This window comes from Pyrgilauda ruficollis, unplaced genomic scaffold (genome assembly GCF_017590135.1).
Source record: "Pyrgilauda ruficollis isolate IOZ18807 unplaced genomic scaffold, ASM1759013v1 scaffold173, whole genome shotgun sequence".
NCBI classification, from domain to species: Eukaryota; Metazoa; Chordata; class Aves; order Passeriformes; family Passeridae; genus Pyrgilauda; species Pyrgilauda ruficollis.
In genome coordinates this window covers 308,993-336,609 of record NW_024516209.1, presented here as the reverse complement: position 1 = coordinate 336,609, position 27,617 = coordinate 308,993, and the positions used below count along the sequence as shown (strand labels likewise).

The following is a 27,617-nucleotide window of genomic DNA, read 5'->3' as shown; positions in this document are numbered from 1 at the left end:
AATTCAGGAAAACTGAACTGGGGTGTCTCTGGTTTCTGTTCCTCTCCCAATTTTTCCTGGGGATTTTTGGGATCAGCCCCACCTGGGAATGGCACCAAGGGAAGGGAAGCTTTGCTGGAAATCCAAGGAAAAACCTTGGAGATGGGATCCGATGGATTTCCAGGGGTTTGATTCATTCCTGCTGTTTTCCAGGCCATGTCCACAGCTGGAATTTCAGAAATTTTGGGATCATTGCTCCAGCTGGAGGAAAACTTCTCCTCCTGCCTGGCCCGGATCGACGCCCTCATCCTCAAACCTCTGCTCCAGGCAGGTAAATTCTGGGAATTTTTCTCGGGAATTCCCACCTGGAATTGATCTGGGAAGGGATTTCCAGCTGGAATTCCCTCTGGGAAGGGGAAATGTTTTCCAGGAATGTTTTCCCTAAAATCAGGATTAGGGAATGAGGCCATGGTTTTTTGGGATCAATCTGTGTTTTCACTGGGATCAGCGTTCCTGATCCAGGGAAATTCCAAACCCAGGGAAATTCCTGGCCCTGATTTTCCTGGGTGGGGCTTTTCCAGGAGTTCTTTTTGGGATGACTCCAAGGAAACTGGGAATGGTTCCTTGGGAAAAGGGGGGGAATTTTACCTCTGGGGCAGTGGGATGAGTGTCCAAAGAGTTTGGGATAGAGTTTGTTCCATTCCAGCAAAAACGGCTCCATGGCCTCCAAAAATTCCTGGAATTTCCACCTTTTTCCCCCATTCTTCCCATTTTCTTCTCTCTACATTCCCAAATAATTTAATCCATTCCTTCTAAAGAAAACGGCTCCAAAAATTCCTGGAATTTCCCATTTCCCAGAATTTCTCAACCACAAAATTCCACAAAATCCCTTTGGAATTCCACCTTTCCACAGGGTTTGATACAGAAAATGCAGATCTTGGAAGAAAATCTTGGGAAATATGAGATAGAAAAAAAAAATTCCAAGTTTACTTGGAAAAATAAAGCTCAGCCGGAGTATGACAACTCCATTATTTCCATCCCAGAATTCCCAAATTTTCCCAGTTCTATTGGGAATTCTGTGGTGAAGAGTCTGTGAATGAACAGCTCGGAGCAGAAAATTCATTTATGGAATTTCATTCCATAAAATCTGATGGAAATGGATCCCGGGATTATGAACACTTTCGACTTATCCAAGTCTGCCAAAAAGTCCTGGAATTAAGATTGGGAAAGAATTCCAAGATCTGATCCAACCTTTGATCCCAATCCTGTATTTTTCCAGAGGTGCTTTTATGGGATTAAGGGAACTTCCCAAAAAGTTGGGATCCATAAATTTATCTCGAATTTCCCTCTCAAACTCCTTATTGGAATTTTTTCCAGGTATTTCGTCACCTTCGCCAACTTTGTTGTGGTCCAGGGCTTCGAGCAGGCCGCCAAGAGCAAGAGGTCAGCGGGTGGAAAATCCTTGGGAATTTTGGGAATCCTAGGGATACGGGGACACCAGAGAATCCCAGAATTCCAGAATGGTTGGGAAAATTCCCAAAAAAATCCTCTCATCCCATCCTGGGCCAACTCCCACTATGGTTGCTCCAAGCCCTTTCCAACCTTGGACAATTCCAGGATTGGATTTTCCTCTCCCCAACCACCCCCAGCTCCTTCCGGAGTTGGAAATTTGAAATTTGGGGACTTAGGGAAAAGGTGGATTTGGAGAGAGGAGTTTGGCTGGGAATTCCCACTTATCCCAGATTTTTCTGGAAGCGGGGAATGAAAACATGGATTTCTAAGGAGAACATTCCAAATTTTTCCATGGCTTCTGTTACCCCAGGTTGCTCCAAACCCTGTCCACTTTCAGGACTGGATTTTCCTCTTCCCAACCACCCTCAGCTCCTTCTGGAGTTGGAAACTTGGAATATGGGATTTAGGAAAGGGATGGGAATGTCGCAGGAAATTCCCACTAATCCCAGACTTTTATGGAAGCAGGGAGTGAAAACGTGGATTTCTAAGGAGCACATTCCCAATTTTTCCATGGCTCCTGTTATATATGGGTGGATTCCCTCTTTCCAACCGCCCCCAGCTCCTTCCAAAGTTGGAAATTTAGGATTTGGGGATTTAGGGAAGGAGTGGGAATCTGGCTGGGAATTCCCACTAATCCCAGATTTTTATGGAAGCAACAACTGCAAATGTGAATTTCTAAGGAGTGCATTCCCGAATTTTTCACGCCTTTCTCCATCCTCACCACACGGAAAGTTTGGAAAACAGAACAGTGGGAATTCCAGGATAATTAACGACCCTTTCTCATCATTCCCAATTTTCCAGCGAGGCCTGGAAGCTGCACAAGGCGGTGCTGAAGGAATTCCTGCGGGATTTCACCTCGGAGAGCTCCCTGGGCCTGGCCCTGCACTTGGTGCTCCACAAACCCTTCCGGGAGCACAACCAGGGCTACCTGCAGCTCCTCTCGCAGCTCCAGGAGCAGCTCCAGGAGGTGGGAATTCCCTGGAATGCTCGGTGGATCTTCTGGATGGGTTTTGTGGGAAGAAGTATTCCCTACAATTCAATCTGGATCTCCTTTGCTAAATATTCCTGAAAATATAACCTGGAACTTGTTTAGTCCAGGATGGACACGTTGCTGAATATTCCCAAAAGTCCAACCTGCAACTCCTTTCCTAAATATTCCCTAAAATCCAGCCTGGAACCCCTTTCCTAAATATTCCCAAAAATCCAGCTTGGACCATTTTTGATCTAGGATGGATGCTAAATATTCCCTAAAATTTTTGATCCAGGATGCTAAATATTCCCTAAAATCCAACCTGGACCTTCTCTGCTAAATATTCCCTAAAATTCTGGCTGGAAGTCCCTCATTCCAGGAGGGACACGTTGTTGAATATTCCCAAATATCCTGAATATCCTGCCTGGACATTGCTAAATGTAAAATAAATAAATATTTTGATTTAATATTTAAATGGATAAATATTCCCTAAAATTCAGCCTGGACCTCCCTTGACCCAAATTTTCAGCATTCCTGGAGTTTTCCTGTCCTTTCCCAGGGGTCGGAGCGGGATGTGGTGGCCACTGTGGCACAGGAATTCGGGAAGCTGGAATCCTTCATCGGCCAGGTCCTGGATGAAGCTGCCTTCACCAAGGAGCTCTGGAAATCCCTGGGCTACAAATTCACCGTGAGTCCCGAGGGAAAGGAACAGGGATTGGGAATTTGGTGTGGATGGGGAATTTGATAAGGATGAAGAATTTGCTAGGGATCAGGAATTAGATATGGATCAGGAATTTGATGTGGATGAGGAATTTGAAGTGGATTCGGAATTTGTTAAGGATGAGGAATTAGATATTTATTGTGAATTTGATATGGATCAGGAATTGGAAGTGGATGGGGGATTTGATATGGGTCAGGAATTTGGTATGGATCGGGAATTTGATAAGGATGAGGAATTTGGTATGGATTGGGAATTTCAGGCTGGAATTCGGTAGAGCAGAGCTGGGTGGAAGAGCTGGAGGAACTCAGTGGAGGTTTCAAAGCCGAGTTTGTGTCCCAGGTGTGTCACTGTCACTGGAACCCTGAGCCAGAGGGAATTTGGTATGGACTGGGAATTTGGTATGGACTGGGAATTTGGTATGGATCAGGAATTTGGTATGGATTGGGAATTTGGTATGGATTGGGAATTTGAGGATTGAAGTTGACATAGCAGAGTTGGGTGGAAGATGAATTTGTGTCCCAAGCATGGCACTGTCACTGGAACCCCGAGCCAGCTGATCCCTGCAGGAATTCCTGCCTGGAATTCCATGTCCTCCCCCAATCCTGGTTTTTCCTGCTGCTCCAGGATGTGCTGTGTGTCCCCGAGAGGAGGCTCCTGGAGGACAGCAGGAACCTTCCCATCGCTTCCGGCACCACCCGCTCCGAGCGGCTCCTGCTCTTCGACGACGTCCTGGTGCTCATCCAGGTGAGTCCGGGATCCTCCAGAGGGAGGATCCTGGAAGGGAAGGGAGCATGGATAAATAGACCTAAAATTCCCATGGAGTGGCAGAAGTGACAGGAATTTCCATAGGAATGGTGGTAAAATTCCAGTTCTTTGATGTTGAACACGCAGCGGAGTTTGGCTCTTGGGAAAAGTTGGGAAAACTTTGTCTCAGATCCATCTGAGTGTGGTTGGCTCTGGAAAATAAAGGAAATCAGGGAAGGAGTAGAGGAGATCCACAGAACATTTTCCCAGGAAATGTGGATTATCCATCATCACAGGCACCTTTTGAGTGGTCCACACCCTTTTCCACAGGGAATTTTGGCCAGGGATCTGATGGATCAGGGACGACATTCCATGAGCTCCCATGCATTGGGATAATCAGGATTTTCCATGTTTGTGCCATGGCTGCAGACGTTGGAGTTGGTTTTGGGGCGAATTTGGGAATTTTGGGGTGTGGGGATGTATTCCCATGAGGGGATTCCAGCTTGGATCGTGCTGGTGGCTGGGCTGGAAACATGGGATCGGCAAATCCATGGAATTATCTCTGTGTTCAATCCATGATTTCCATCTGTGTCTCACCTGCTGCTGCTGAGCTTTATGGAGGTTTGGGAATTCAACTGAATTGGGATTGACCTGGTTGGGAATTTTGATGTCCCTTTTCTGTTCTCCCAGATTTGGGAAAACACTGTGGAATTCCTTGGAAAACTCCATCCCACCAGGCAGCAGCTCTGTGTGAGCACCTGGAGTTGAGGCAGGGAAAGGAGATGAGAAATTAAGGTTTTCCTTTTATTCCAGTCATTGGAATTTTGTTTGGGTGCTGCTGATCCCAAAAGTGACTCCTTAAATTTGGGATTTTGGGGGTATTTCTGGTGGTGCCACCTGGAGTCCAAATCCTAAATAAATCCCAGAATGGATTGGATGGAAAGGGAGCTTAAAGACGATCCATTCCCACCCCATTCCATGGTTCCCACCATCCCAGGTTGCTCCAAGCCTTGTCCAACCTTTCCTTGGATACTTCCAGGGGTGGGCAACCACAAATCTCTGGGAATATTGGCTGGAATGATTTGGGAATGTTGCCATGTGATAGGGAAGGAATTCCTGTGGGGATCAGGGTCACGTGGGAATGTTTTACTCCTGGATGTGACTATGGAAATTTGGAAGAGCTTTAGGAGTGTTCAAATGAGAACTTCCCTCCTTTTCTGGTGGCTTTTCTATCTCCAAGGTCTCTCCTCCCAGTGTGGGATGGATGGACCAAAAAGTTGGGAATTTGTGCTGCCACTCCAGCTCTGCCATTCCATGGATGTTTCCAGCAGTCACAGGACCATCTTTTCCCATTTTTTTCCCAGGGAAATAGCTTCCAGAGTTTTGATCTGAAGCTGGTGTGGGTGGATGAAAACTGTGGAGAGAAATCGGCTCCAGGATTGTGAGTGAGAAATTCCCACTGGGAGTTATAAAAAAGGATTAAAAATGTTCAGGTCGATGGGAAAACGATCCAAAGCTTTGTCCCATCTCCTTTCCAAGCCGTGGCATTGGGATATGGATAATGGGATCTCATCAGCTTGGAATTTGCTCAGATTGAAATCCCAGAATTTTCGAGGTTGGAAAATCCCTCCAGGATCATCAAATCCAACCTGTGTCCCATCCCCACGTTGTTCCCAGCCCAGAATGCCTCAGACACCTCCAGGGATGGAGGACTCCAAACCTCCCTGGGCAATTCCAATGCCTGACCACGTTTTCCATGAAAAAATTCCTGCTGATGTCCAACCTGACCTTCCTCTGGCACAACCTGAGGCCGTTCCCTCTCATCCCATTCATTGCCAATTAATCCCAAAATTGTTTAATCCGGCCCTGGAGAACTTGAGATCTCTGCAGAAAAACCACCTGGGAAAGCACCAGGATCTCCAGGAGGGGAGTGGGAAGAGCTGATGGATTAGGAATTGTGTTTTCCATCCTTTTTTTTTCCCCTCCCAGGCACAGCCTACGCATCACAACCCCGGAAGAGACGTTCGTCCTCTCCACCAAGGACCCTCAGATGAAGGTCAGGCTTTGGGATTTTCCCATCTCTTTATTATTTAAAACAGGATAATCATTCTGGTGAGGATGGCTTGGGATTTTTGGCTCCTTCTCCAAAAAAATCCTGGATTAGATGGCCAGAGGTGGCTCAGAGTTGATGGCTGGTGAGGAATGTTGGTGGGAACCCATCGGTTTCCTGCTGCTTTTCCTGAAGGACAGGCCTATCCCATACCAAATCAACTTGAAATTTGTATTTCTTTTTTTTCATATCCAAGTGGAATTTTCCTCTTTTTTTTAACATCCAAGTGGAAATTCCTCCCTCACAGCTGTTGTGCCTTGCTGCAGTATTTAACTTCCAGGAGAACCCTTGTGGAAGCTCCAGATGGGCTTTGATGGGAACCCACAAGTTCCTCGCTGCTTTCCTGAAGTTGTCTGCGGTTGATTTTCCTGGGATGCGTGCTCATTCCCTGTTTTCCGTGTCCGCAGGCCGTGTGGCGGTGGAAGCTGGAGCAGGCCGTGCGCCAGGCGCTGAACGGGAAGCGGGATTTTCCGCTCTGGGGCCGCAGCGGGGAAGGCAGCGAGGCCCCGTCCCGCCGCTTCTTCACCTATGTCTTCCGCATGGAGGGACGGCTCCGCGGGGCCACCTACGAGGGCGAGTGGCTCTGGGGGAAGCCCCATGGCAAGTAAGGAACCTTGCGGGCCCCTTTCCAAGCGGGAATAAGGTTGGAAGTGCTGGTTTGGAGTTTCCGTGAAGGTTGGGAAAGATCTCCAAGGTCAACCCAAACTTGTCCGAAGGGGAATCTCCTTTTCTGGGCTGGCTCAGAGTGGCCACCTACGAGGGCGAGTGGCTCTGGGGGAAGCCCCAAGGCAAGTAAGAAACCTTCCGGGCCCCTTTTCCAAGTGGGAATAAAGTTGGAAATGCTGGTTTGGAGTTTCCGTGAAGGTTGGGAAAAATCTCCAAGGTCAACCCAAACTTCTCCAGGTCACTTATGAAGGGGAATCTCCTTTTCTGGGCTGGCTCAGAGTGGCCACCTATGAGGGTGAGTGGCTCTGGGAAGGAACATTTTAGGCCTCTTTTCCAAGTGGGAATAAGGTTGGAAGTGCTTGGAGTTTCCATGAAGGTTGGGAAAGACTTCCAAGGTCAACCTGAACATCTTCAGGTCACTCAACCACATCATGAAGGGGCTGCTCCTTTTTGGGCAGGCTCCGGGGGCCACCCATAAGGGCAGGTGGCTCTTGGGGAAACCCCATGGCAAGTAAGGAACCTTCTGGGCCTCTTTTCCAAGTGGGAATAGGGTTGGAAGTGCTGATTTGGCATTTCCATGAGGGTTGGGAAAGATCTCCAAGGTCACTCAACCACCTTAGCATGGGTCTGCTCTTTTTTTTGGGCACTTCCAGGGTGGGGATAGGGTCAGAATTTGATTCTTAATGAGGTTGTGCACGTGAATCCAGGCCCAGCCATCTGATTCCTTCCTCGCTCATTCCCAGAGGGAATTCTGGCCTTGAGGGCAGGCTTAGCAAAACCTGAGTCCTAAAACTTGGGATTTATTGTGGATGTCTCATTTGTGGTGTATGAATTAAATCCTAAAGGCCGTCCCAAAAACGTGGTGTTGATCACCCTAAAGGTGCTGCATGAGCTGGTGTCTCTACTTAGGATGAAGGCTTGACCTAAACTCAAGATCTCAGCCTGGGGTATGAAAATCTCACCCTCACAATGAGGAAAATCCCCAATAAAAAAACAAATTCCCAATTTGTGGAGAATTTTATTTATATATTTTATTTATATTTATTTTATTCTCTGCTATCAGAACCTCTTTGGACTTTATCCAAACTTGAAACATCCAGACTTATCCCAGGAATTAAGAAAAGCTTAAATCCAAAAGAAGCTGAGATGGGAACATTGGGAAATGTTCAATAAATCCAAGTTTAAGTGAGGAAATGTCTGTAAATCCAAGATCCCAACCAAAACTTTCTGGACACAGGATAGAGAACACTGGGGTTTTTTTGGGGAAGAAACCTGGAATATAACCAAGCTCCTCAAGCTCCACAAAAACATTGGGAAATTTTATTTTCCACAGTTTACAGTTTTACACAGTTTGCTCCGGAAGCAAAAAGGTTGGAGAGAGACTCACTTTGAGAGAGCCTTAAAATAATGAAAGAATCCAGAATATAAATGGCTTGGAAGGGATTTGAATCCAATTCCAACCCCAAATCCAAAACTGAATCCTGAATATTCCGTGGATGAGATTGTGCTGTGCCCTGGATCAGCACTAAAGAACTGTTCAGGGCAGGAGACCTTTGGATCATCCCCATCTTCACTCCCTCAAAACCATCTCCAGATGTTTTTCCTGTCCTGCCTTAGGGCTGGAAAACTGGGATTAATCCAAACCTCTCCTGCCCATGGAGTGACATGGGTGAGGCATCCCAGGAAATTTCTGGCAGAATTCAGGGACTTCAGGTGTTCAATTCCTTGGATTTGAGTTCCCTTTTCACTCCTGGAATTCCTCTGCCATGATTTTGTTGCTGGAAGGTTCCAGAGCAGCGTCCTGGCCTTGGTGGCTGCTCTGGGATTTCTGAGGGAGGAGCACGTGAGCAGAGCTGTGGGAGTGGGAATTTGGGCTCTTTGGCAAAAACATCAGCATTCTCCACTGGCTGTCCTGGAATTCCAGAGTTCTCCAGTGCCTGTCCTGGAATTCCGGGTGACCTGGGCTGGGAGACGGCCAGACTCCCACTCAGATGTGGCTTAAACATCCTTGTGCCTGGAGCAGACATGAAATTATGGAATATCTGGAGTGGGGAGGGCTCACAGGGTTTAAGTCCTGCACAGATCCCAGCAATCCCACCCCGTCCAAACTCCTGGAGCAGCCTTGGGAATGTGCCCATTCCCTGGGGAATGTTCAGTGCCCGACACCCTCTAGGGGAAGAACTTTTCCCTAAAATCCAACCTAAACCTGGCCCAGCTCCAGCTGTTCCCTCATCCCCTTTGGCTGCTCCCCTTTTCCATTCTGATCCACAAAGCCAAAGGAGATGTAAATCTAAATCTAAATTAAAATATTGGCATTTCAAACACATATTTAGGCTGGGCTTTAGTAGGTGCTGTTCTATCTGGGAATGTCGTGATGTCCCTTGTGAGAGAATTCCTTGGGTTCCAGGGGGACGCTGAAGTGGCGCGACGGACGCAACCATGTCGGGGATTTCCAGGAGGGCCTGGAGCACGGGTAAGGCTTGGAGAACGGGATATTCCCTGCTTTGAAAAGAAACTGGAATGGTTCCTGTCAGAGGTTGGAGCCTGGAGAGAGGGGACTGACAGTGACTGACCCCAGGGGCTGGAATCTGGTCCCAGATCCCAAAATCCGTGGGAATTAATTCCCAGGGAGTGTCTTAAAGTTATTTTTAGATCCCTTTGAAACCTCACTTAAATGAGTTTTTTCTCACGATTTAAGAAACCAATCCATGAAATTCAGGTATTATTTATCTCAATTTTATTGGAAATAGGACTTTAGGATTCCTCATTTTTCCAAGGTGGGGGGGAAATATCCCAAACACTTTGTGTTGGGAATCCCAGAACATTTACATCAGCCCCTAAATTGGGGAAAGAAGAAAGAGGGGGAAAACCAGCACTGAAAGAAACTCTGGAGAAGGAACAGTGAGGATCTGGGAGTGCAGCTCCCAAAGGGATGAGCTTTCCTTTGGAAAAAGTCCAGTGGCACCTGGGAAAAGTGTCCCAGCTAGGGCTGATCCAGGCACATAAAGATTGGGAATTTGGACAATCCTTGATTTTTGAACTTAATCCGCTACAATGGAGTTGCTGTTTTCAATGCAGACATTTCCATCCAGCTGGAACCTGATCCCAGATCCCAAAATCCATGGGAATTTATTCCGAGGAAGTGTCTTAAAGTTATTTTTAGATCCTTTTATAAATCTCACTTAAATAAGGAGTTTTACAGAAAAAAACCCCAATCCCATAAAATTCAAATTGGTTTTTAAACTTCGTCCACTACAATGGAGGCGCTGTTCTCCGTGCTGACCTTTTCCATGCAGAATTTCCATCCAGTTGGAATCTGATCCCAGATCCCCAAACCCATGGGAGTTTATTCACAGAAAACCTCTTAAGGTTGTTTTTAGATCTCTTTAAGACCTCATTTAAATGAGAAGATTTTTTACAGAAAAAAAAACCAACCCAATCCCATGAAGTTCAAATTGGTTTTTGAAGTTCATCCACTACAATGGAGTCACCCTTTTCCATGTTGACCTTTTCCATGACGACCTTTTCCACGCTGATTTTTCCACGCTGACCTTTTCCACGTGCCCCTGGCAGGTTTGGGATCTGCCTGGTCCCGCGGCGCTCCGAGGACCGCTACGACTGCTACAAGTGCCACTGGTACCAGGGCAAGATGAAGGGTTATGGAATCTGTGAGTAAGTAAAATCCAGGACGGGTTCCAGGGAAAAGGGGGTTCCGGGGATTTAAAGTGGGAAATGTTCCCTGAAATCTTTGGAGCCTGGTCTGGAAATGCTTTGTGAGCATTTAGAATTCTAGAATTGTTCGGGAGCTTAAGGATGATCCCATTCTATGGGCAGGGACACCTCCCACTGTCTAAGGATGCTCCAGCCTTTCCTTGGACATTCCAGGGATCCAGGGGCAGCCACAGCTTCCCTGGGAATTCCATCCCAGTTCCTCCCCACCCTCCCAGCCAGGAATTCCTTCCCAATCTCCCATCCATCCCTGCCCTCTGGCAGTGGAAGCCTTTCCCGGGGTCCTGTCCCTCCATCCCTTGTCCCCAGTCCCTCTCCAGCTCTCCTGGATCCCCTTCAGGCCCTGGAAGGGGCTCTGAGGTTTCCTTGGAATTTCCTCTTCTGAGGTCACCCCAGATGCTTTGGCTGCTGGGAACATTGGGCTGTGCCCCGTTCCTGCTCATCCCTGTCCTTGATTTCTCCGTGCCAAGTGGGACAGACCCCACATTCCAACTGGGACGGGCCTATGGGATAGGCCTGTCCTCCAACCTGGATGTTCTGCTCCTTCAACTTGGAGCTGCTCTTCCCAGAGGGACCAGTCCAGGGAAGGGCTGGTGGCCACCACAAAGAGCTGGATCCAAGCTTGGCCTCCTTCCAATGGATCTGATTTTCCAGCCTGGATTCACCAGAGATTCCTGTGCCCAGGATGGTGAGAGGTCAAGGCCTGAGTGGCCTCTCCCAGGACAACTCCAAGCCTGTGTGTTGAGTCCTTGGATAATTTGGGAAGCTCTGGAATGTCCGGTTTGGGTGATGCACATTCCCGACAGCAAACAAGGATTCAATTTAGCACTGTTGGACAAATCTTTGGAATATTTTGAGACGGATGAGCCTGATCTCCTCACTTCCCTGGTTTTCTACTCCAGGAGTAGCTGTCAGATATTTCCAGGCTGGAATTCCATCCCTCTTCCTGCAGGTATGGGAATGATCTGGTCTACAAGGGCTACTTCAAGGACAACGTGCGCCAAGGGTTTGGGATCCTGGAGAACTTCTCGGCTGAGCGTCCCTTCAAATACACAGGACAGTGGGAAAACGACAAAAAGAACGGATACGGAGTCTGGGAAGACAAGGAGAGGTAAAGGTGGGATGGATCTGGGGCGTGGGACAGCTTTGGGTTTGGTGGGATAAATCCTGCAGATTTGGGATGGGTGAGGGAAGGGGATGTAAGGCTTGAATTCCTTGGAAAATATTCCCGGAGCTCAGTTTGTGTGGGACAGCCAGCCTGGAGCGTTGTGTCAGGAAAAACCAGCCTGAGCAGGACAAATCTGATGGATTGAGAGCTGGGAAAGCAAGGAAAATCCATCACTTGGGTGTTCCTTGCGTTCCAGAGGGGAGAGGTACATCGGGATGTGGTTGGATGACCACAGACACGGAGAAGGCATCGTGGTGACTCAGTCAGGGCTCTGCTACCAGAGGACATTCCATGCGGATAAAATGGTGGTGAGTCCAAGATTTCCGTGGAATCTGGAAATCCTTGGGAATGGGGAGTTCACCGCCAAGGGCGAGATCAAGGTTTCATTCCCGAATTCATCCTGGAGGACAAAGAGGGTTGGGGACCAGGGAAAGGTTCTGCCTCCGATAGGGTGCTCGTGATGGACATTCCCAAGGGAATGGGCACATTCCAAAGGCTGCCAGAGCTCCAGGAATCTTTGGAAAACTCTCCAGGAAAGGGTGGGATTGTTGGGATGTCTGTGCAAGGCCAGGGGTTGGATTTGGATCCTTTTGGGGCTTTCAGGATATTCCATGATTTTAATCGTGGTTTGGAAGAACAAGGTCTTGGTTAAGTCTTGTTTCTTCTCCCCTTTCAGAGGGATTGATGGGATATTGGGAAGGAATTCCTGGATTGGAGGGGTTAGGGTGGAATTCCCAGAGATTTGTGGCAGCCCTTGGATCCCTGGAATGTCCAAGGACAGGTTGGAGCACCCTGGGACAGTGGGAGATCCCTGCCCATGGATCCTGAAGGTTCCTTCTAGCCCAAACCATTCCAAGAATTCCATAACATTCCATCTTTTCTGGAAATCATGAAATCCTTACTTTTCCAGAGGGAATTCACCCCTCCAGTTCATGGAACATTGGGAATTTGGTGGGGAAAGCAAAAGGAATTGGCATTGGAATAAAAACATCCTAAAAAAAACCAAACCTAAAAAAATCCATCCTTTAAAAAAAACCAACAACCCCATTCCCACTTCCTGAATTAGGGAAAAATGGTTTTTATTGGGTTTTATGAGATGTTTTTGATTGAGGTTTTGGGACTTTTTTTCTCTTTTTTGGGGTTTTTAATTGGGTTTTATGGGACAATTTTAATGGAGATTTTGGGATTTTTTTCTGCTTTTTTTGGGTTCTTTATTGGGCTTTATGGGACATTTTCATTCCAGAGGAAAATATTCCAGCTCTGGAAGTGATCCCAACTGGTTTGGGGATGAAGAAACCTTTGGGCTTAAACTGTGGAATAAATCCCAGTGGGCAGAAAATTCCCCGTGGATAGGAATTATTCCCTGGAATAATTTTGCATGGAATGGGCACATTCCCAACACTACCAGAGCTCTGGGATTTTCCAGGGATTCTTGGGATGCCTCCTGTGCCAGGAGTTGGATTTTCATCCTTCTGGATCCCTTTCCCACAGGGAAGTCCAGGATTCCACACAGTCACTGTTTTCTTGGAATAATTTCCCAAAGAATTCCCTAAAATACCCAAGGATTAGGATTAGGAGCACCACGAGTTTGACCCTGTGACCCTGTTCCTTTTCCTTGGAAAATCCATGGAATAATTTTGTTGTTCCAAGTTTCCTGACCTCCTTGTCCATGGGTTTTCCCCGGAGCTTCTCCCAGGCATTAAAAGGAGATGTTTGGCTTTTTAAAAAAAAAATTCTTGGAATCTGCATCCCATAAATTTTTCTGGGATGAATTGGACCAGGTGAGAAGTTCATTCCACGAATTCCCAACTTTTCCTTTCATCCCAAGGGTTCGGGAATTCTGCTCCTGGAAGACAACTCCGTCTACGAAGGGAACTTCACGGAAGATCTGACATTTGTTGGAAAGGTGGGAATTCCTCCCTCTCCTCCTGGAATTTCCCATGGATTCATCTCCCAACTTTATTCCTTCCTCCTCTGCTTCCCCCAGCTTCCTAAAAAACCCCGTTTTCTGAATTTCTGGAATATTTAGCACAGAAGGAAAGCTGCAGCTGGAGATTTTTGGGGATTTTGAGAATAATTTGGGATTTTCATGTTTCATTTACTTCATGTTTGGTTGATTTGGGTTTTTTGGGTTGAGCTTCTGGGGTTTATTTTCTTGGGTTTTTCTTGGGTTTTTTGGGACATTTCTGGTTGAGGTTTTGGGATTTTTTTCCTATTTTTTGAGGTTTTTGTATTTGGTTTATGGGACATTTTTAATTGAGTTTTCTGGGCTGTTTTTGTTGGGTTTTGTGGGACATTTTTGGTTGAATTTTTGAGGTTTTTTGGGAGGTTTTATGGTTTTTGGGTTTTGTTTTTTTGGCTGTCCTTTGCAGCTGCACCCAAAATCCTTTTTTTATTTTTAAAACAAAACCATTCCAGGGCTTGGGGCCACAGGAAATGATGCAGAACCCGGAGCTGCCGTAACCGAGGCAGCGGAAATCCGGGATTTCGCAACCCAGGCCCTGCCCTGACACGTCCCAGCTTTTGTGGTTGGATTCCGACAGAAATTCCTGCTCCAAAGTGTTGAAAAAATCCCCAGGGCAGGGAAAACGAGTTTTCCAGAAATCTGGGATCAGCCTGGCAGGAATTCTGGGAGATGGCACAATTAACGCTCGTTAATTAACGCTAATGAGCTTCGGTAGGAAGAGGAAGAATTTGTCATCACCTTCCTCCTCCAAGGACATTCCATGCTGAGAAAATGGTGGTGAATCCAAGATTCCCTTGGAATCTGGAAATCCCCGGGATGGGAAAATCTGGGAATCCCTGGGAAATCTCCGGGGTGGATTTTGAGGGCTTGATTCCAGTGCTGGGATATTTTCCCTCCAAAATTCCTGTTTGGATTTTGTGGTAAATCCAGAGAAATCTGGGATTTGGCTGCAGCTGGAATGTGCTTCCTGCTTTTCTGGCTGGGATTCCAAGCCAGATTTGGGATATTGATTTGGATTTCATTTTTGGGATTTTAATAATTAATAGATAATCGAATAATGGAGAGTGGTTTTTTGGTTTTTTTTTTTTTTTGGTTGGGTTTTTATTGAGTTTTATGGGACATTTTTGGTTGTGTTTTTTGGGTTTTCTTGTTTGATTTTTTTTTTAATTTTTATTGGGTTTCAAGGGACATTTTTGATTGGGTTTTTGGGATTTTTTCTCTCTTTTTTTTGTGGGTTTTTTTGGGTTTTATGGGACATTTTTGATTGAGTTTTTGTGGGGTTTTTTCCTTTTTTTTGAGTTTTTATTGTTTTTTTTTTTTGTTTTGTTTTTTTGGCTGTCCTTTGCAGCTGCACCCAAAATCCTTTTTTTATTTTTAAAACAAAACCATTCCAGGGCTTGGGGCCACAGGAAATGATGCAGAACCCGGAGCTGCCGTAACCGAGGCAGCGGAAATCCGGGATTTCGCAACCCAGGCCCTGCCCTGACACGTCCCAGCTTTTGTGGTTGGATTCCGACAGAAATTCCTGCTCCAAAGTGTTGAAAAAATCCCCAGGGCAGGGAAAACGAGTTTTCCAGAAATCTGGGATCAGCCTGGCAGGAATTCTGGGAGATGGCACAATTAACGCTCGTTAATTAACGCTAATGAGCTTCGGTAGGAAGAGGAAGAATTTGTCATCACCTTCCTCCTCCAAGGACATTCCATGCTGAGAAAATGGTGGTGAATCCAAGATTCCCTTGGAATCTGGAAATCCCCGGGATGGGAAAATCTGGGAATCCCTGGGAAATCTCCGGGGTGGATTTTGAGGGCTTGATTCCAGTGCTGGGATATTTTCCCTCCAAAATTCCTGTTTGGATTTTGTGGTAAATCCAGAGAAATCTGGGATTTGGCTGCAGCTGGAATGTGCTTCCTGCTTTTCTGGCTGGGATTCCAAGCCAGATTTGGGATATTGATTTGGATTTCATTTTTGGGATTTTAATAATTAATAGATAATCGAATAATGGAGAGTAGAATAATTATATAAATAGAGAATTTAATAGTAAAGAATTTAAAATTAAAGAATTAATAATAATTAGACACTTTATTAATAGATAATTTAATAGTAAAGAATTTATTAATCAATAGAGAATTAAATAATAAAGAATTTATATAATAAATAAAGAATTTAAGGATGGAAAATTTAATAATAAAGAATTTAAAAATAAGCAGACAAGTCAATAATAAAGAATTTATGTAATAAATAGAGAATTTAATGATAGAGAATTTAATAAAGAATTTAATGAAAAGTAGAAAATCTAATAGTAAATAGAGAATTTAATAGTAACTAATGTATTAATAAATAGAGAATTTAATGATAGAGAACTTATATAATAAACAGAAAATGTAATAATGGGGAATTTAATAATAAATAAAGAATTTATATAATAGTGAATTTATATAATAAATAGAGAATTTAATGATCAACAGAGAATTTATATAATCAATAGAGAATTTAATGATAGAGAATTTAATAACAGAGAATTTAATAACAAAGAATTCCATAATAATAGAGAATTGAATGGAGAATTGATGTTGAGAAATTGAAATAAGTTATTTTTAAATTAAAATTTTAAATTGAATTTATAATTCCAGATTTTTCCGCAGAGAAAGTGCTCCAGAATGTAATAATAAAAGAGAATTTAATTACAAAAAGGGAATTTAACGATAGAGAATTTAATAATAAAAAAGGAATTTAATAATAGGAAGCTTAATAACAAATAGAGATTTTAACAACAAAGAATTAAATAATGATTAAGAATTGAGCAGAGAATTGATGCAGAGAAATTGAACTAAGTAATTTTTTAATTAAAAATGAATAGAACTGGTGATTTTAATTTAATTTATAACATTTTCGGCAGGGCAAGCTCTCCTTGGCCAACGGCTTCGTGCTGGAGGGGACGTTCAGCGCGCGCGGCGGCCGCGGGCTCAGCACCCACGGCGTGCTCAGCACGGCCAGCGAGCCCGAGCGGCCACCGGCCACCGAGTGAGAGCCGGGATGGGGTCCTGGGCAACGGGGACCTCGGGATGGGATCCTCGGGATGGGATCCTGGGGAACAGTGTCCTTGGGATGGGATCCTTGGGAATGGGGTCCTTGGGATGGGATCCTGGGGAACAGCGTCCTTGGGATGGGATCCTGGGGAACGGGGACCTTGGGATGGGGTCCTTGGGAACCACAGGAAGGGGTTCCTCGGGATGGGATCCTCAGGAATGGTGTCCTTGGGATGGGATCCTTGGGAATGGGGTCCTTGGGATGGGATCCTTGGGATCCTGGCGAAGGGGATCCTCGGGATGGGATACTGGGGAAGAAGGGGGTCCTTGGGATGGGATCTTGGGGAACAGGGTCCTTGGGATGGGATCCTGGGTTACGGGGTCCTTGGGGATGGGGTCCTCAGGAATGGGATCCTCAGGAGTGGCGTCCTTGGGATGGAATCCTTGAGATCCATGGAATGGGGTCCCTCGGGATGGGATCCTTGGGAACAGGGTCCTTGGGAATGGCATCCTTGGGAATGGCATCCTTGGGATGGGATCCTCAGGAATGGGATCCTCGAGATGGGATCCTCGGGATCCATGGGAAGGGGATCCTCGGAATGGGATCCTGAGGAACGGGGTCCTTGGGAACAGGGTCCTTGGGAATGGCATCCTTGGGATGGGATCCTCAGGAATGGGATCCTTGGGAACAGGGTCTTTGGGATGGGGTCCTCAGGAAGGGGATCCTTGGGACGGGATCCTGAGGAACGGGGTCTTTGGGAACAAGATCCTCTGGAAAAGGATTCTTGGGAAGGGGATCCTCAGGAAGGGGCTCCTTGGGGATCCTCAGGAATGGGATCCTTGGGATGGGATCCTTGGGAATGCTCCGGATCCAGCCCCACAGGCATTCCCTGGAATTGATCCCAGTGTGGATTTGTGGGCAATGGGACAGGGAGGGATGGAGCCCAGGGGGTTCAGTGTGGTGGGAGGCAGGGATGGATGTTGGACTGAAATCCTGGGATTTGCATGGAGTTAATTCCATAGGGAAGCAGGGAATGGAGCTTTTCCTGAATTCCTCGGATTGTCTGGAATTAATTCCAAATGGGAAGCAGAAGTGGATGTTTTAGTGCCATGCTGGGATTTTCATGGAGTTAATTCCATGTGGGAAGCAGGATATTGGATTGCAATCCTGGAATTGTCATGGAGTTAATTCCATAGGGAAGCAGGGATGGATGTTTAGTGCCATCCTAGGATTTACATGGAATTAATTCCATAGGGAAGCAGGGATGGATGTTCTCCTGAAATCCTGGAATTTTCATGGGGTTAATTCCATAGGGAAGCTTTTTCTGAAATCCTGGAACTGGGATTAATTCCATGTGGGAAGCAGGGATGGATGTTTTAGTGCCATCCTAGGATTTTCATGGAATTAATTCCTGTTGGGAAGCAGGAATGGATGTTTTGATGCCATCCAGCCCAAATTCCTCCCAAATTCCAGTTCTCCTCCCAAATCCCAGTTCAATTCCATCTTTTTTCCCCTCTAAAACATTCCCAGTCCTGTGGAGCATCCGTGGGACAGAAATTCCTTTTCCCTGAGCTATCCAGGCAGGAACAACTCCTGGGAGGTGTTGCTCAACTCTTTTCCAGCTTTTCTGCAGGAATTCCGAGGAGATAAAGACTCTTAATTAGGAATATTTAGGAATATCCAGCAGTGCATGGAGCAGGAATTAAAAAATTCTGGATTATTTCTGTCCCACGCATCTGGAATTTTTTTTTTCCCCTAAAGGATTTTTGTGGTCAGGACAAGAGACTTGAAGGGTTTTTGTGGAATTCCCATTTAGGAATTCCCATTTATGGAATCCATGTAGGATTATCCAGGAATGATTTTGGTGGGAATGGAGTTTAAGGATAATTCAATTCCATGGATTCTCCCACTGTCCCATGTGGATCCAAGCTGACCTTGGACATTCCCAGGGATCCAGGGGCAGCCACAGCTGCTCTGGGAATTCCATCCCAGTCAGGATTTCCTTCCCAAAATCCTATCTAAATCCCCATTTTTCCAGTGGGAGCCATTCCCTGTGTCCTGTTCCTCTATCCCTTGTCCCAAGTCTCTCTCCAGCTCTCGTGGAGCCCCTGGAATTTTCATTTCTCCAGGAAAACATTCCCAGCTCTCCCAGCCCTGTGTTTCCATCAAATCCCAGAGAACATTCCCATATTTGAGGGGGAAATCCCCAAGAGTTTGGGAAGACCATGGAAAATCCCAATCCTGTGTTGCTTTCCAGCCAGCTGGGCCTCAAAGAATTCCCAGTGGAGAAGAGATGGACGGGAATCTTCGAGCAATTCCAGGAATTCCTCCATTCCGGCTGCAAGGAGGAAACGGAGGAATCTTTCACGGGATTCCACATCCAAACCAGCAAGGAGCTGAGGAAATCCCAGGAATATCTGTTCTGCCAGAGGTACTGAGGGAATCCCGGGAATTCCTGAGGGAATCCTGGGAATTCCTGTTCTGCCAATGAGGAAATCCCAGGAATTCCTGAGGAAATCCTGGGAGTGTCTGTTCTGCCAGTGTGGGAATCCTAGGAATTCCTGTTCTGCCAAAGAAATGGGAACTTTTACTAAGGGAATTATGGGAATTCCTGTTCTGATGAAGAAGAAATCCTGGGAATTCCTATTCTGCCGAAGGTACTGAGGAAATCCCAGGAATCCCTGAGGAAATCCCAGGAATTCCTGTTGGGAATGCAGACCCTCATTCCCACGCAGGAGTGTTGTGTAATTCCAAGAATTTTCCAGTTGTTTCCACTGGGGACAAAGGAGCAGGAATTTCCCACCTCAGCTGGAATTTTTGCTGCTGAGATTAATCCACATCCATGAAAAATTAATTTCTTGGAATTATTTTAATGCCCCTTTGGAATCTGCCAGTTGGGATTTATCCATGGGTGGTTTTCCCTCCTCAATTCCCATTTTTCCAGAGGCGCTGAGGAGATTTCTTGGAAAATTGAGGAGATCCTGGAAGAGCTCGTCCAGCACCAGGAGCCAGAGTCGATCCAGAGTTACTTGGAGAAGGTGAGGATTGAAATTATTGAATAAAATTATCAAAAATTAATAAAATTTTCATTATTAAAATGATCAAAATTCAGGATTTGATAATAAATAATTGAATAACAGAGGATTTACAGAAGAAAAAATTTCATAGTAGGGAATTTATTAATAATTAGAGAGTTAAATAATAAAGAATTTATATTATTAATAAGGAATTTGCTAATAAAGGGATTTGTATTTAAAAAAGGGAATTTAATAATGGATAATTTAATAATAATTAAGGAATTTATAAAATAAACAGGGATTTCCACTGGGGACAAAGGAGCAGGAATTTCCCACCTCAGCTGGAATTTTTGCTGCTGAGATTAATCCACATCCATGAAAAATTAATTTCTTGGAATTATTTTAATGCCCCTTTGGAATCTGCCAGTTGGGATTTATCCATGGGTGGTTTTCCCTCCTCAATTCCCATTTTTCCAGAGGCGCTGAGGAGATTTCTTGGAAAATTGAGGAGATCCTGGAAGAGCTCGTCCAGCACCAGGAGCCAGAGTCGATCCAGAGTTACTTGGAGAAGGTGAGGATTGAAATTATTGAATAAAATTATCAAAAATTAATAAAATTTTCATTATTAAAATGATCAAAATTCAGGATTTGATAATAAATAATTGAATAACAGAGGATTTACAGAAGAAAAAATTTCATAGTAGGGAATTTATTAATAATTAGAGAGTTAAATAATAAAGAATTTATATTATTAATAAGGAATTTGCTAATAAAGGGATTTGTATTTAAAAAAGGGAATTTAATAATGGATAATTTAATAATAATTAAGGAATTTATAAAATAAACAGGGAATTTAATAATGGATAATTTAATAATAAATAGAGAATTTATAATAAATTGAGAATTTGTATAATCAGTAAGTTGAATAATAAAGAATTTAATATTAAATAGACAATTTAATAATAAAGCAGTTAATAACAAATAGCTTAATAATTAATAGTCAATTTAATTATGGAGACTTAAATAATAAATTGGGAATTTAATAATAGAAAATTTACTATAATAACTAATTTAATAACAGAATTAATAGGTAATTTAATAATGGAGAATTTAATAATAAAATTTAATAATAGAAAATGTATATAATAGTGAATTTAAGAATAAATAAAGAATTTATATAATGGATAATTTAAAAATAGAGAATTTAATAATAAATAGAGAATTTAAGAATAAAGAACTTATATAATTGAGATTTTAATAATAGAGAATTTAAGTAAATAGATAATTTAATAATAATTAATAAACAGAGAATTTGTTTAAAAAACAGAGAATTTGTAGGATAGAAAAATTAATAAAGAATTTATTTAATAAATAGTGAGGTGATTTTTTTCCTCATCCACTTTTCCCTGGAGTACCTTTTGTTCCCTCTGGAATATCCCAGCAAATCCCAGCCGGAAAAGGGAGCAGAGAGCATTTATGGCATCCAGAAGATCCCAAATTCCAGTTGGGAATTCCAAGAGAAATCCAGGTGCCCTTTGGGGCTTTCCCTCTCCTCCTGATCCATGAAATTGGATTTTCCAGGCGTTGGAATCTTCCCTGCATCCCTTGGGAAAGCTGCTCAGGGCTCTGACCGTGGCGTTCCAGGCAACGTATTCCGGGATCGGGGCCAACCGGCACCTGCTGGCCATGGCGCAGGAGGAGGTCAAGTTCTACTCCAAGAAAATTTGGGAATTCTACCGGTGAGTCCAACATGGAGGTTTTCCATGGGGTGGGAGCATGGAGTGGATCTTTGGGATTGTGGGATTAGGAGGTGGGCCTTATTTGTGTTCCTGTTTTCTTGGGAGTTCTTGGGAGTTCTTTGGAATTCTTGGGAATTGTTCAGAATTCTTGGGAGTTCTTTGGTATTCTTGGGAATTGTTCAGAATTCTTGGGAGTTCTTTGAAATTCTTGGGAGTTCTTTGGAATTCTTTGGAATTGTTGAGAATTCTTGGGAGTTCTTAGGAATTCTTGGGAGTTCTTAGGAATTCTTGGGAATTCTTCAGAATTCTTGTGAGTTCTTCGGGATTCCTGTGAGTTCTTTGTAATTCTTGGGAATTCTTCAGAATTCTTGGGAGTTCTTTGGAATTCTTGAGAGTCTTTGGGAGTTCCTGGGAGAGTTGCTTCCTTGAGGTGACAGTGTCAATCAGAGCACAAATCCATGGGGCTGGAAATCCATGACTGAAGGAAAAATGGGATCATGGAATGCTTTGGGTTGGATACCTCATCCAGCTCCAATCCCTTCCTGCTATTCCAGGTGCTCCAAGCCCTGTCCAACCTCTCCTTGGACTTCCAGGGATCCAGGGGCAGCCACAGATTTTCTGGGAATTCCATCCCAGCCCCTCCTCACCCTCCCAGCCAGGAATTCCTTCGTAAAATCCAACCCGAACCATTCCAGGATTCTCTGGGAAATCAAGGCAAAGCCCAACTGCTTTTCCAGAGTGGGGTTGGGAATTGTGACCACTCTGCTCTTCAGAATCCATGGAAATTCTGGAATTCTCAGCCATTCCTGGTGCTTTTGCTGCTCGAGCAGAAACCCCTCAAACACTGCAACAACTCTGCCAGAATTCCAGGGATTTCCACTGATCTCGCACTGGATGCTGGGACAGCTCCTCCTTTGGGAACAAATTATCCTTAAAAAAAAACAGGGAAGGAATTAATCCTTGTTTTTCTGTCCAGGGGTTTGCTCCGGCTGGCCCTGGAGCGGAAGGGCCGCGCGCCCTCGGAGGACGCGGATCCCAGGTTGGTGGCACCTCCGGGGGTTCCGTGTTCAGATCCCGGTGGGATTTACGAGGGGTTCTGGAATTCAGGAAGTGCTGAGCTCATGTTTGTCTGCTTGAGCCAGGCTTTGTGCCCAGGTTTTTCCCAGTGGCTCCAAAGATCTCCTGGAGCTCCAGGTTTTTCCTGGTGACTCCTGAGATCTCCAGGTTTCTCCCAGTGAATTATCTGGAGATCTCCTCCTGCTCCAGGTTTTTTCTGGGACTCCAGAGATCTGGAGCTCCAGGTTTTCCCAGTGACTCTGGAGATCTGGAGCTCCAGGTTTCTCCCAGTGAATTTCCTGGAGATCTCCTCCTGCTCCAGGTTTTTTCTGGCACTCCGGAGATGTCCTGAAGCTCCAGGTTTTTCCTGGTGACTCCGGAGATCTGGAGCTCCAGGTTTCTCCCAGTGAATTTCCTGCAGATCTCCTGGAGCCCCAAGTTTTTCCCCAGTGAATTCCCTGGAGATCTCCTGGAGCACCAGATCCTCTTGGATCAACTTGTGGCCACCACAACCCAACCGTGCCAAGCTCGGAAGAGCGGAAAACAAGGAGAACCCCTCGGAAATGCCTCTTCTATGTGTTTGGGAATATCCACATGGATTTCCCTGGAAAATCCTGGATTTTTTTCCCTGTTTTCCAGTCTCGGGAAGGGCTCCAGCCTGGTGCTGCCGCTGATCCTGCCTGGATTCTATCCCGAGCTCTCCATGCTCTACATGCTCCAGCACCAGCGGGAGGACGAGCTCTACTGCCAGGGAATCGTGGAGCTCAGCCTCTTCCCGGATATCCAGCTCCTGGAATTCCTGGATGTGCAGAAGTAAGCGGGATTTTTCCATCCCCAGGGAAAATCCCAGAAAGGTTGAGTTGTTTGTTGGATTCATCATTGGTTTTTCCCAGTTTTTTCCTGGAGTTTCTCCCAGAATTCCTACTCAGAAATGTTTGGATGGAAGAAAAATTGGTAATGGAAAAGTGCTGTTATCCCTACTAATCCTCATTTTTGTGTGGAAAATTCCCAAATTTTTTGCTCTGAATCATCCAGAATTGATAAATATCTTGGAAAAGGAATGTTCATTCCAGGGTATTCCCTGTAAAAATGTGGGAATACTGACTGAAAGGATGGAAAAAGTGGAGGCAGATGTTTCCCTTATCCATTCCTACTCCTGGGTCCACCTCTGGAAGTGATGGAAAACAGCTTGGGAATTTTCCTCTGGGGTTTCAGGAGCACAGCATATCCAGGGTCACAATTGGATTCCGTCCAAAAGAAGTGAGAGGAATTGGATCCAAAAGTGCCAAAATTTCTCATGACTTATCCCAGGATCATCCCTGAGGAATGCGAACTCTGATGGGAGCTCCCAGGGAAGCTCCGTGGAATGGGATCTCTGAGGGAAGTGGATCCATGGGATGGGAACTCCCAGGGAAGTGGATCCATGGGATGGAATTCCCAGGGAAGTGGGTCCATGGGATGGGTGCTCTGATGGAAGTGGATCCATGGAAACCTGGAGCAGGGCCAGGAGAGGAGCAGGTGGAGCCTCCGAGGCTTTGGCAGTACCTCGGAGGAGAAGATGGAAGAACCGATGGGATTCAGGATGGAATCCATCCTAAATCCCGCTTTTCCCTTTCCAGGCACCTGTGGCCTCTCAAAGATCTCACCCTGACCTCCAACCAGGTAAGGAAAACCTTTGGAGCCAACTGGGAATGGGAACGGGACATGGAATCGGCCTTGGATGAGGACAGAGCTTCTCCAAATGAATCCCAGGAATCTGAGCTCCATGATCAGTTCCATCCGGAGGCGCTGCCTGTGGATTTCCACAGAGATTTTGTGGGATGGCTCCAGAATCTCTGCCCTCGGTATTCCAGAGGTATCCCTGTCTCTTTTCCAGAGGCGCTCCCTGATCAAGGATAAATGTTTCCTGTCTGCCACCGAGTGTCTGCAGAAGCTCATGTGAGTCCCTGTCCGGCTCTTCCCACTGAAATCCAGGGATTATTTTTGGGAAGTGCCAGGAATTGGTACCTGTTCAAAAGCATTCCCGGGCCGTTCCATTCACTGTTTAAGGAAGAGTTGTTTGGGATGTGCTTCCTGGTACAAAGTGAATTCCATGGAACTTTTTCCTCCAAAATTCCATGAAGACATCGATGATTAAATCCAGCAATTCCCTGCTCAGCATCTTCACTTCCCACAGATATTCCCTGGGAAGGAGTTCCTGGCTGGAAGGGTGGGGAGGGGCTGGGATGGAATTCCCAGAGAACCTCTGGCTGCCCCTGGATCCCTGGCAGTGCCCAAGGCCAGGTTGGACACTCGGAGCAGCCTGGGATAGTGGGAAGTGTCCCTGGCATGGTGTTGGAACTGGATGTTCTTTAGGATCCCATCCAATCCCAAAAATTCCATGATTCCATGATTTTCAATTGTTCCAGTTGGGGTTTTGAGGTAAAGCAGATGAGCTCAGCATCAGCGTGGAGGGAAAAGATTCCAACATTCCCTGAGGGATTCCAAAGCCTTGGCCTCTAGCTCCAAAAAGAGCTCAGAATTCCTCAAATCCTCAAATGTCCCATTCCATACTGGAGACACCAGGAATGTCCCATTCCACCCTGGAATATCTCCTGGCCCAGCCTCACTGCCTCCTCTTTCCTCCACCCTTTGGGGCCAATCCATGAACTCCAAATCTCTGAAATCCTTTCATCCCTAATTTGTTTGGTTTTTTTTTTTTAAATTCCCACTTTTCCTGGGAAAAAAAACAAACGTTTCCATGGCTCCTTTATCCCAGCAGCACCACAATGGATCCCAGGGAAAAGCTGGTAATCCTCTGGAAGAGGATCTCCAGGAGTGTCCCATTCCATGTGGGAGACACCAGGAATGTCTCATTCCATATTTGAGACACCAGGAATGTCCCATTCCATATATCCCATAGAAAATTGGGATAGTGGCAGGGCCCTGCCCATGGATCATCTTTAAGGACCTTTCCAACCCCAAACACTCTGGAATTCTGGGATTCCTACAGGAATTTTCCATCCTCAGCAGGAACTGGGATTCCTTTGGGAGATGAGGAATCCAAAACTCCATCCAGCAGTTGGAATTTCCTATGGATGGATCTGGAATTTTCTTGGGATGGAGCATCTCAAGTTGTGGTGCTCCATCCCTGGAAGTGTCCCTGGTGGGAAACGCTTGGGAAAAATTGGGATAATGGGATGTCCCTGCTCATGGATCATCCTGAAGGAGCTTTCCAACCCCAAGCACTCCAGGAATCTGGGATTCTGGAATTCTGAAGTTCTGGGATTCCGGGATTCTGGAATTTTGAAATCCCAGATCCCTCCAGCAGATCCGGATGCACCAGCAATCAGCGTTGGAATTCCAGAGTTTCCCTCCTCCTCCTCTCCAAAATTCCAACCCTTCCACGTGCCCTGAGATTTTTCCCTGATTTTGGGATTTGTTTTTCCTTAGGATCCAACACCTGGGAGCTGAAATCCATCTGATCCGGGATTTGATGGATCCGACCAACCAGGGAGGAATGTTGGACTTCCTGCTGACGGCACTGGAGGTGAGGGAATTTTTTTCCAGGAATTCCAGCAAAATTCCAGTTTTTCTGGAATGGAATTTTCAGGAATTTATTCCCTTGCTAGGCTGGGAAAAAATCCTAATCCTTGACTTTGGACAGATTGAATTCTGTTGGAATTCTCTGTGGGATCAGCAAGGATTCTCTGCCTGCCGCAGCTTGGATTTGATCCCAGAATTCCCAAATTTTTCCCTAATTTTTGCTCTCTTCTCTCCCCAGTCGTGCTATGAACACATCCAGAGGATCCGGCTCCATCCGAAGGAAAACTCCCACAGCTCCTGATCCATAGGGAAAATGTGAATTTTTCCGAATTTTCTGGACCAAACCCCTCTGGAAAAAGCGGGAATTGTATCCCTGGCTGCCTTTAAAGGGAAGAATTCCTCCCCAGCCGAGGTTTTCCTGATCCCAAAAACACTGGAAGGGCTGGAATTTTCATCTCCAAGGTTTTTGTTTTTGTTTTGAGTTTTATCCCCTTTTCCTGCAAATAATTCCCAGGAAAAATCTCCTTTTCCTGCTCGGGATGGGTTTTTTATTTTTGCACTGGAATATTCCCAGAAAAAGAAGGAATTTCTTAGGGAAAACCCAATTTTTAAGAGGATTTCTTGGACTGGGAAGGAGAGCTCATCCCAAAACTCCTAAAAATTCCAGGAATGAGAGGAGATTTTTCCCAACACTCCTTTTGCTACTTTTCCCAACTCAGGACTTCTCCAATTCCATTTGGAAGCTGCTATTCCCAAATTTCCCCATTTTTCCCGTGCTCCAAAATTTTTATTTCTCCTTGGGAGACCTCAGGGGTGATCCCACACCTTGGATAATCCTGTGTTTCTTTGGAATTCTGGAGGGCTCGGAAAAAACACGGATTTTTCCCGGATTTTGGGAAATTCTGGGAAAACAAGCAGAAATTATGGAATAAAAACTCCAATCGCAGCTGGATTCGTGCCCTGCCAATCCCGGAGGTGCTTTGTGCTCCGAGCTGGAATTTCCCTTGGAAAAGGAATATTTGGGATATTCCCAATGGATATTCGGGATGCTGTTCCCAGCATCCCAAAATAATTTAAAAATAGCCTAAAAAAATCTCATTTCTTTACAGTTTTTTCATTCTTCCTGGTAATTTTTTCCTTATCCAGGAAAATAAAACTCCCCAAGCTTTTTTCCAGCTGTTTTTCCCAAGTTTTCCTGATTTTCTAAATTAAGGAAAGTGCTCCTTGCTATTTTTGGAAATGAAGAATTGGAAATCCAAAGCTCACAAAAAATGGGATTTTTGTCATTTTTCCCTTGGGATTTTTTAATTTTTCCAAGGAATTTTTTTGCTTTATCCATGTGACTCTGGGAAAACAAACCCCACCCCCCCCCCCCCCCCCCCAAGTTTTTTCCTCCCATTTTTCCCAAATTTTATAATATAATAAATAACAGATTAATTACAAGAATTAATATGTTAATGAGAGAATCCCATGGAAGTTTGCCAGGAATTTTTATTTAACTAAAATTCTTGGAATTTTGAAGAAATTCCAGGATCCACTTGCTCCTTCTCCCATTCCTCTTTGTTTTCAGGAATTTGGGAATTTTCTAAACGAAGGAAAAGTGGATCCTTGATATTTTTGGGAATAATAAAAGGGATTTTTTAAAAAAATAAACGTGATTTTTGTCATTTTTCCCAGGAATTTCTTC

At 45.0% G+C, this 27,617-nt stretch overlaps 1 protein-coding gene across 1 annotated transcript; it reads left to right on the top strand.

Moving 5' to 3' along the window:
* Positions 1–195: 195 nt before the first annotated feature.
* Positions 196–27,283, top strand: ALS2CL (ALS2 C-terminal like). The gene is made up of 24 exons (XM_041464189.1): positions 196–310; positions 1,023–1,071; positions 1,357–1,422; positions 2,293–2,458; positions 3,021–3,149; positions 3,807–3,926; positions 5,291–5,367; positions 5,916–5,982; positions 6,444–6,640; positions 9,110–9,175; positions 10,276–10,374; positions 11,384–11,542; positions 11,796–11,907; positions 13,428–13,505; positions 16,463–16,587; positions 18,851–19,024; positions 19,538–19,631; positions 21,192–21,349; positions 22,326–22,388; positions 23,045–23,218; positions 24,025–24,067; positions 24,282–24,343; positions 25,838–25,934; positions 26,169–27,283. Exons 1-24 carry the CDS (start codon positions 196–198, stop codon positions 26,229–26,231), a joined length of 2,553 nt encoding a protein of 850 aa, XP_041320123.1. The 3' UTR covers positions 26,232–27,283.
* The last annotated feature ends 334 nt before the right edge of the window (positions 27,284–27,617 follow it).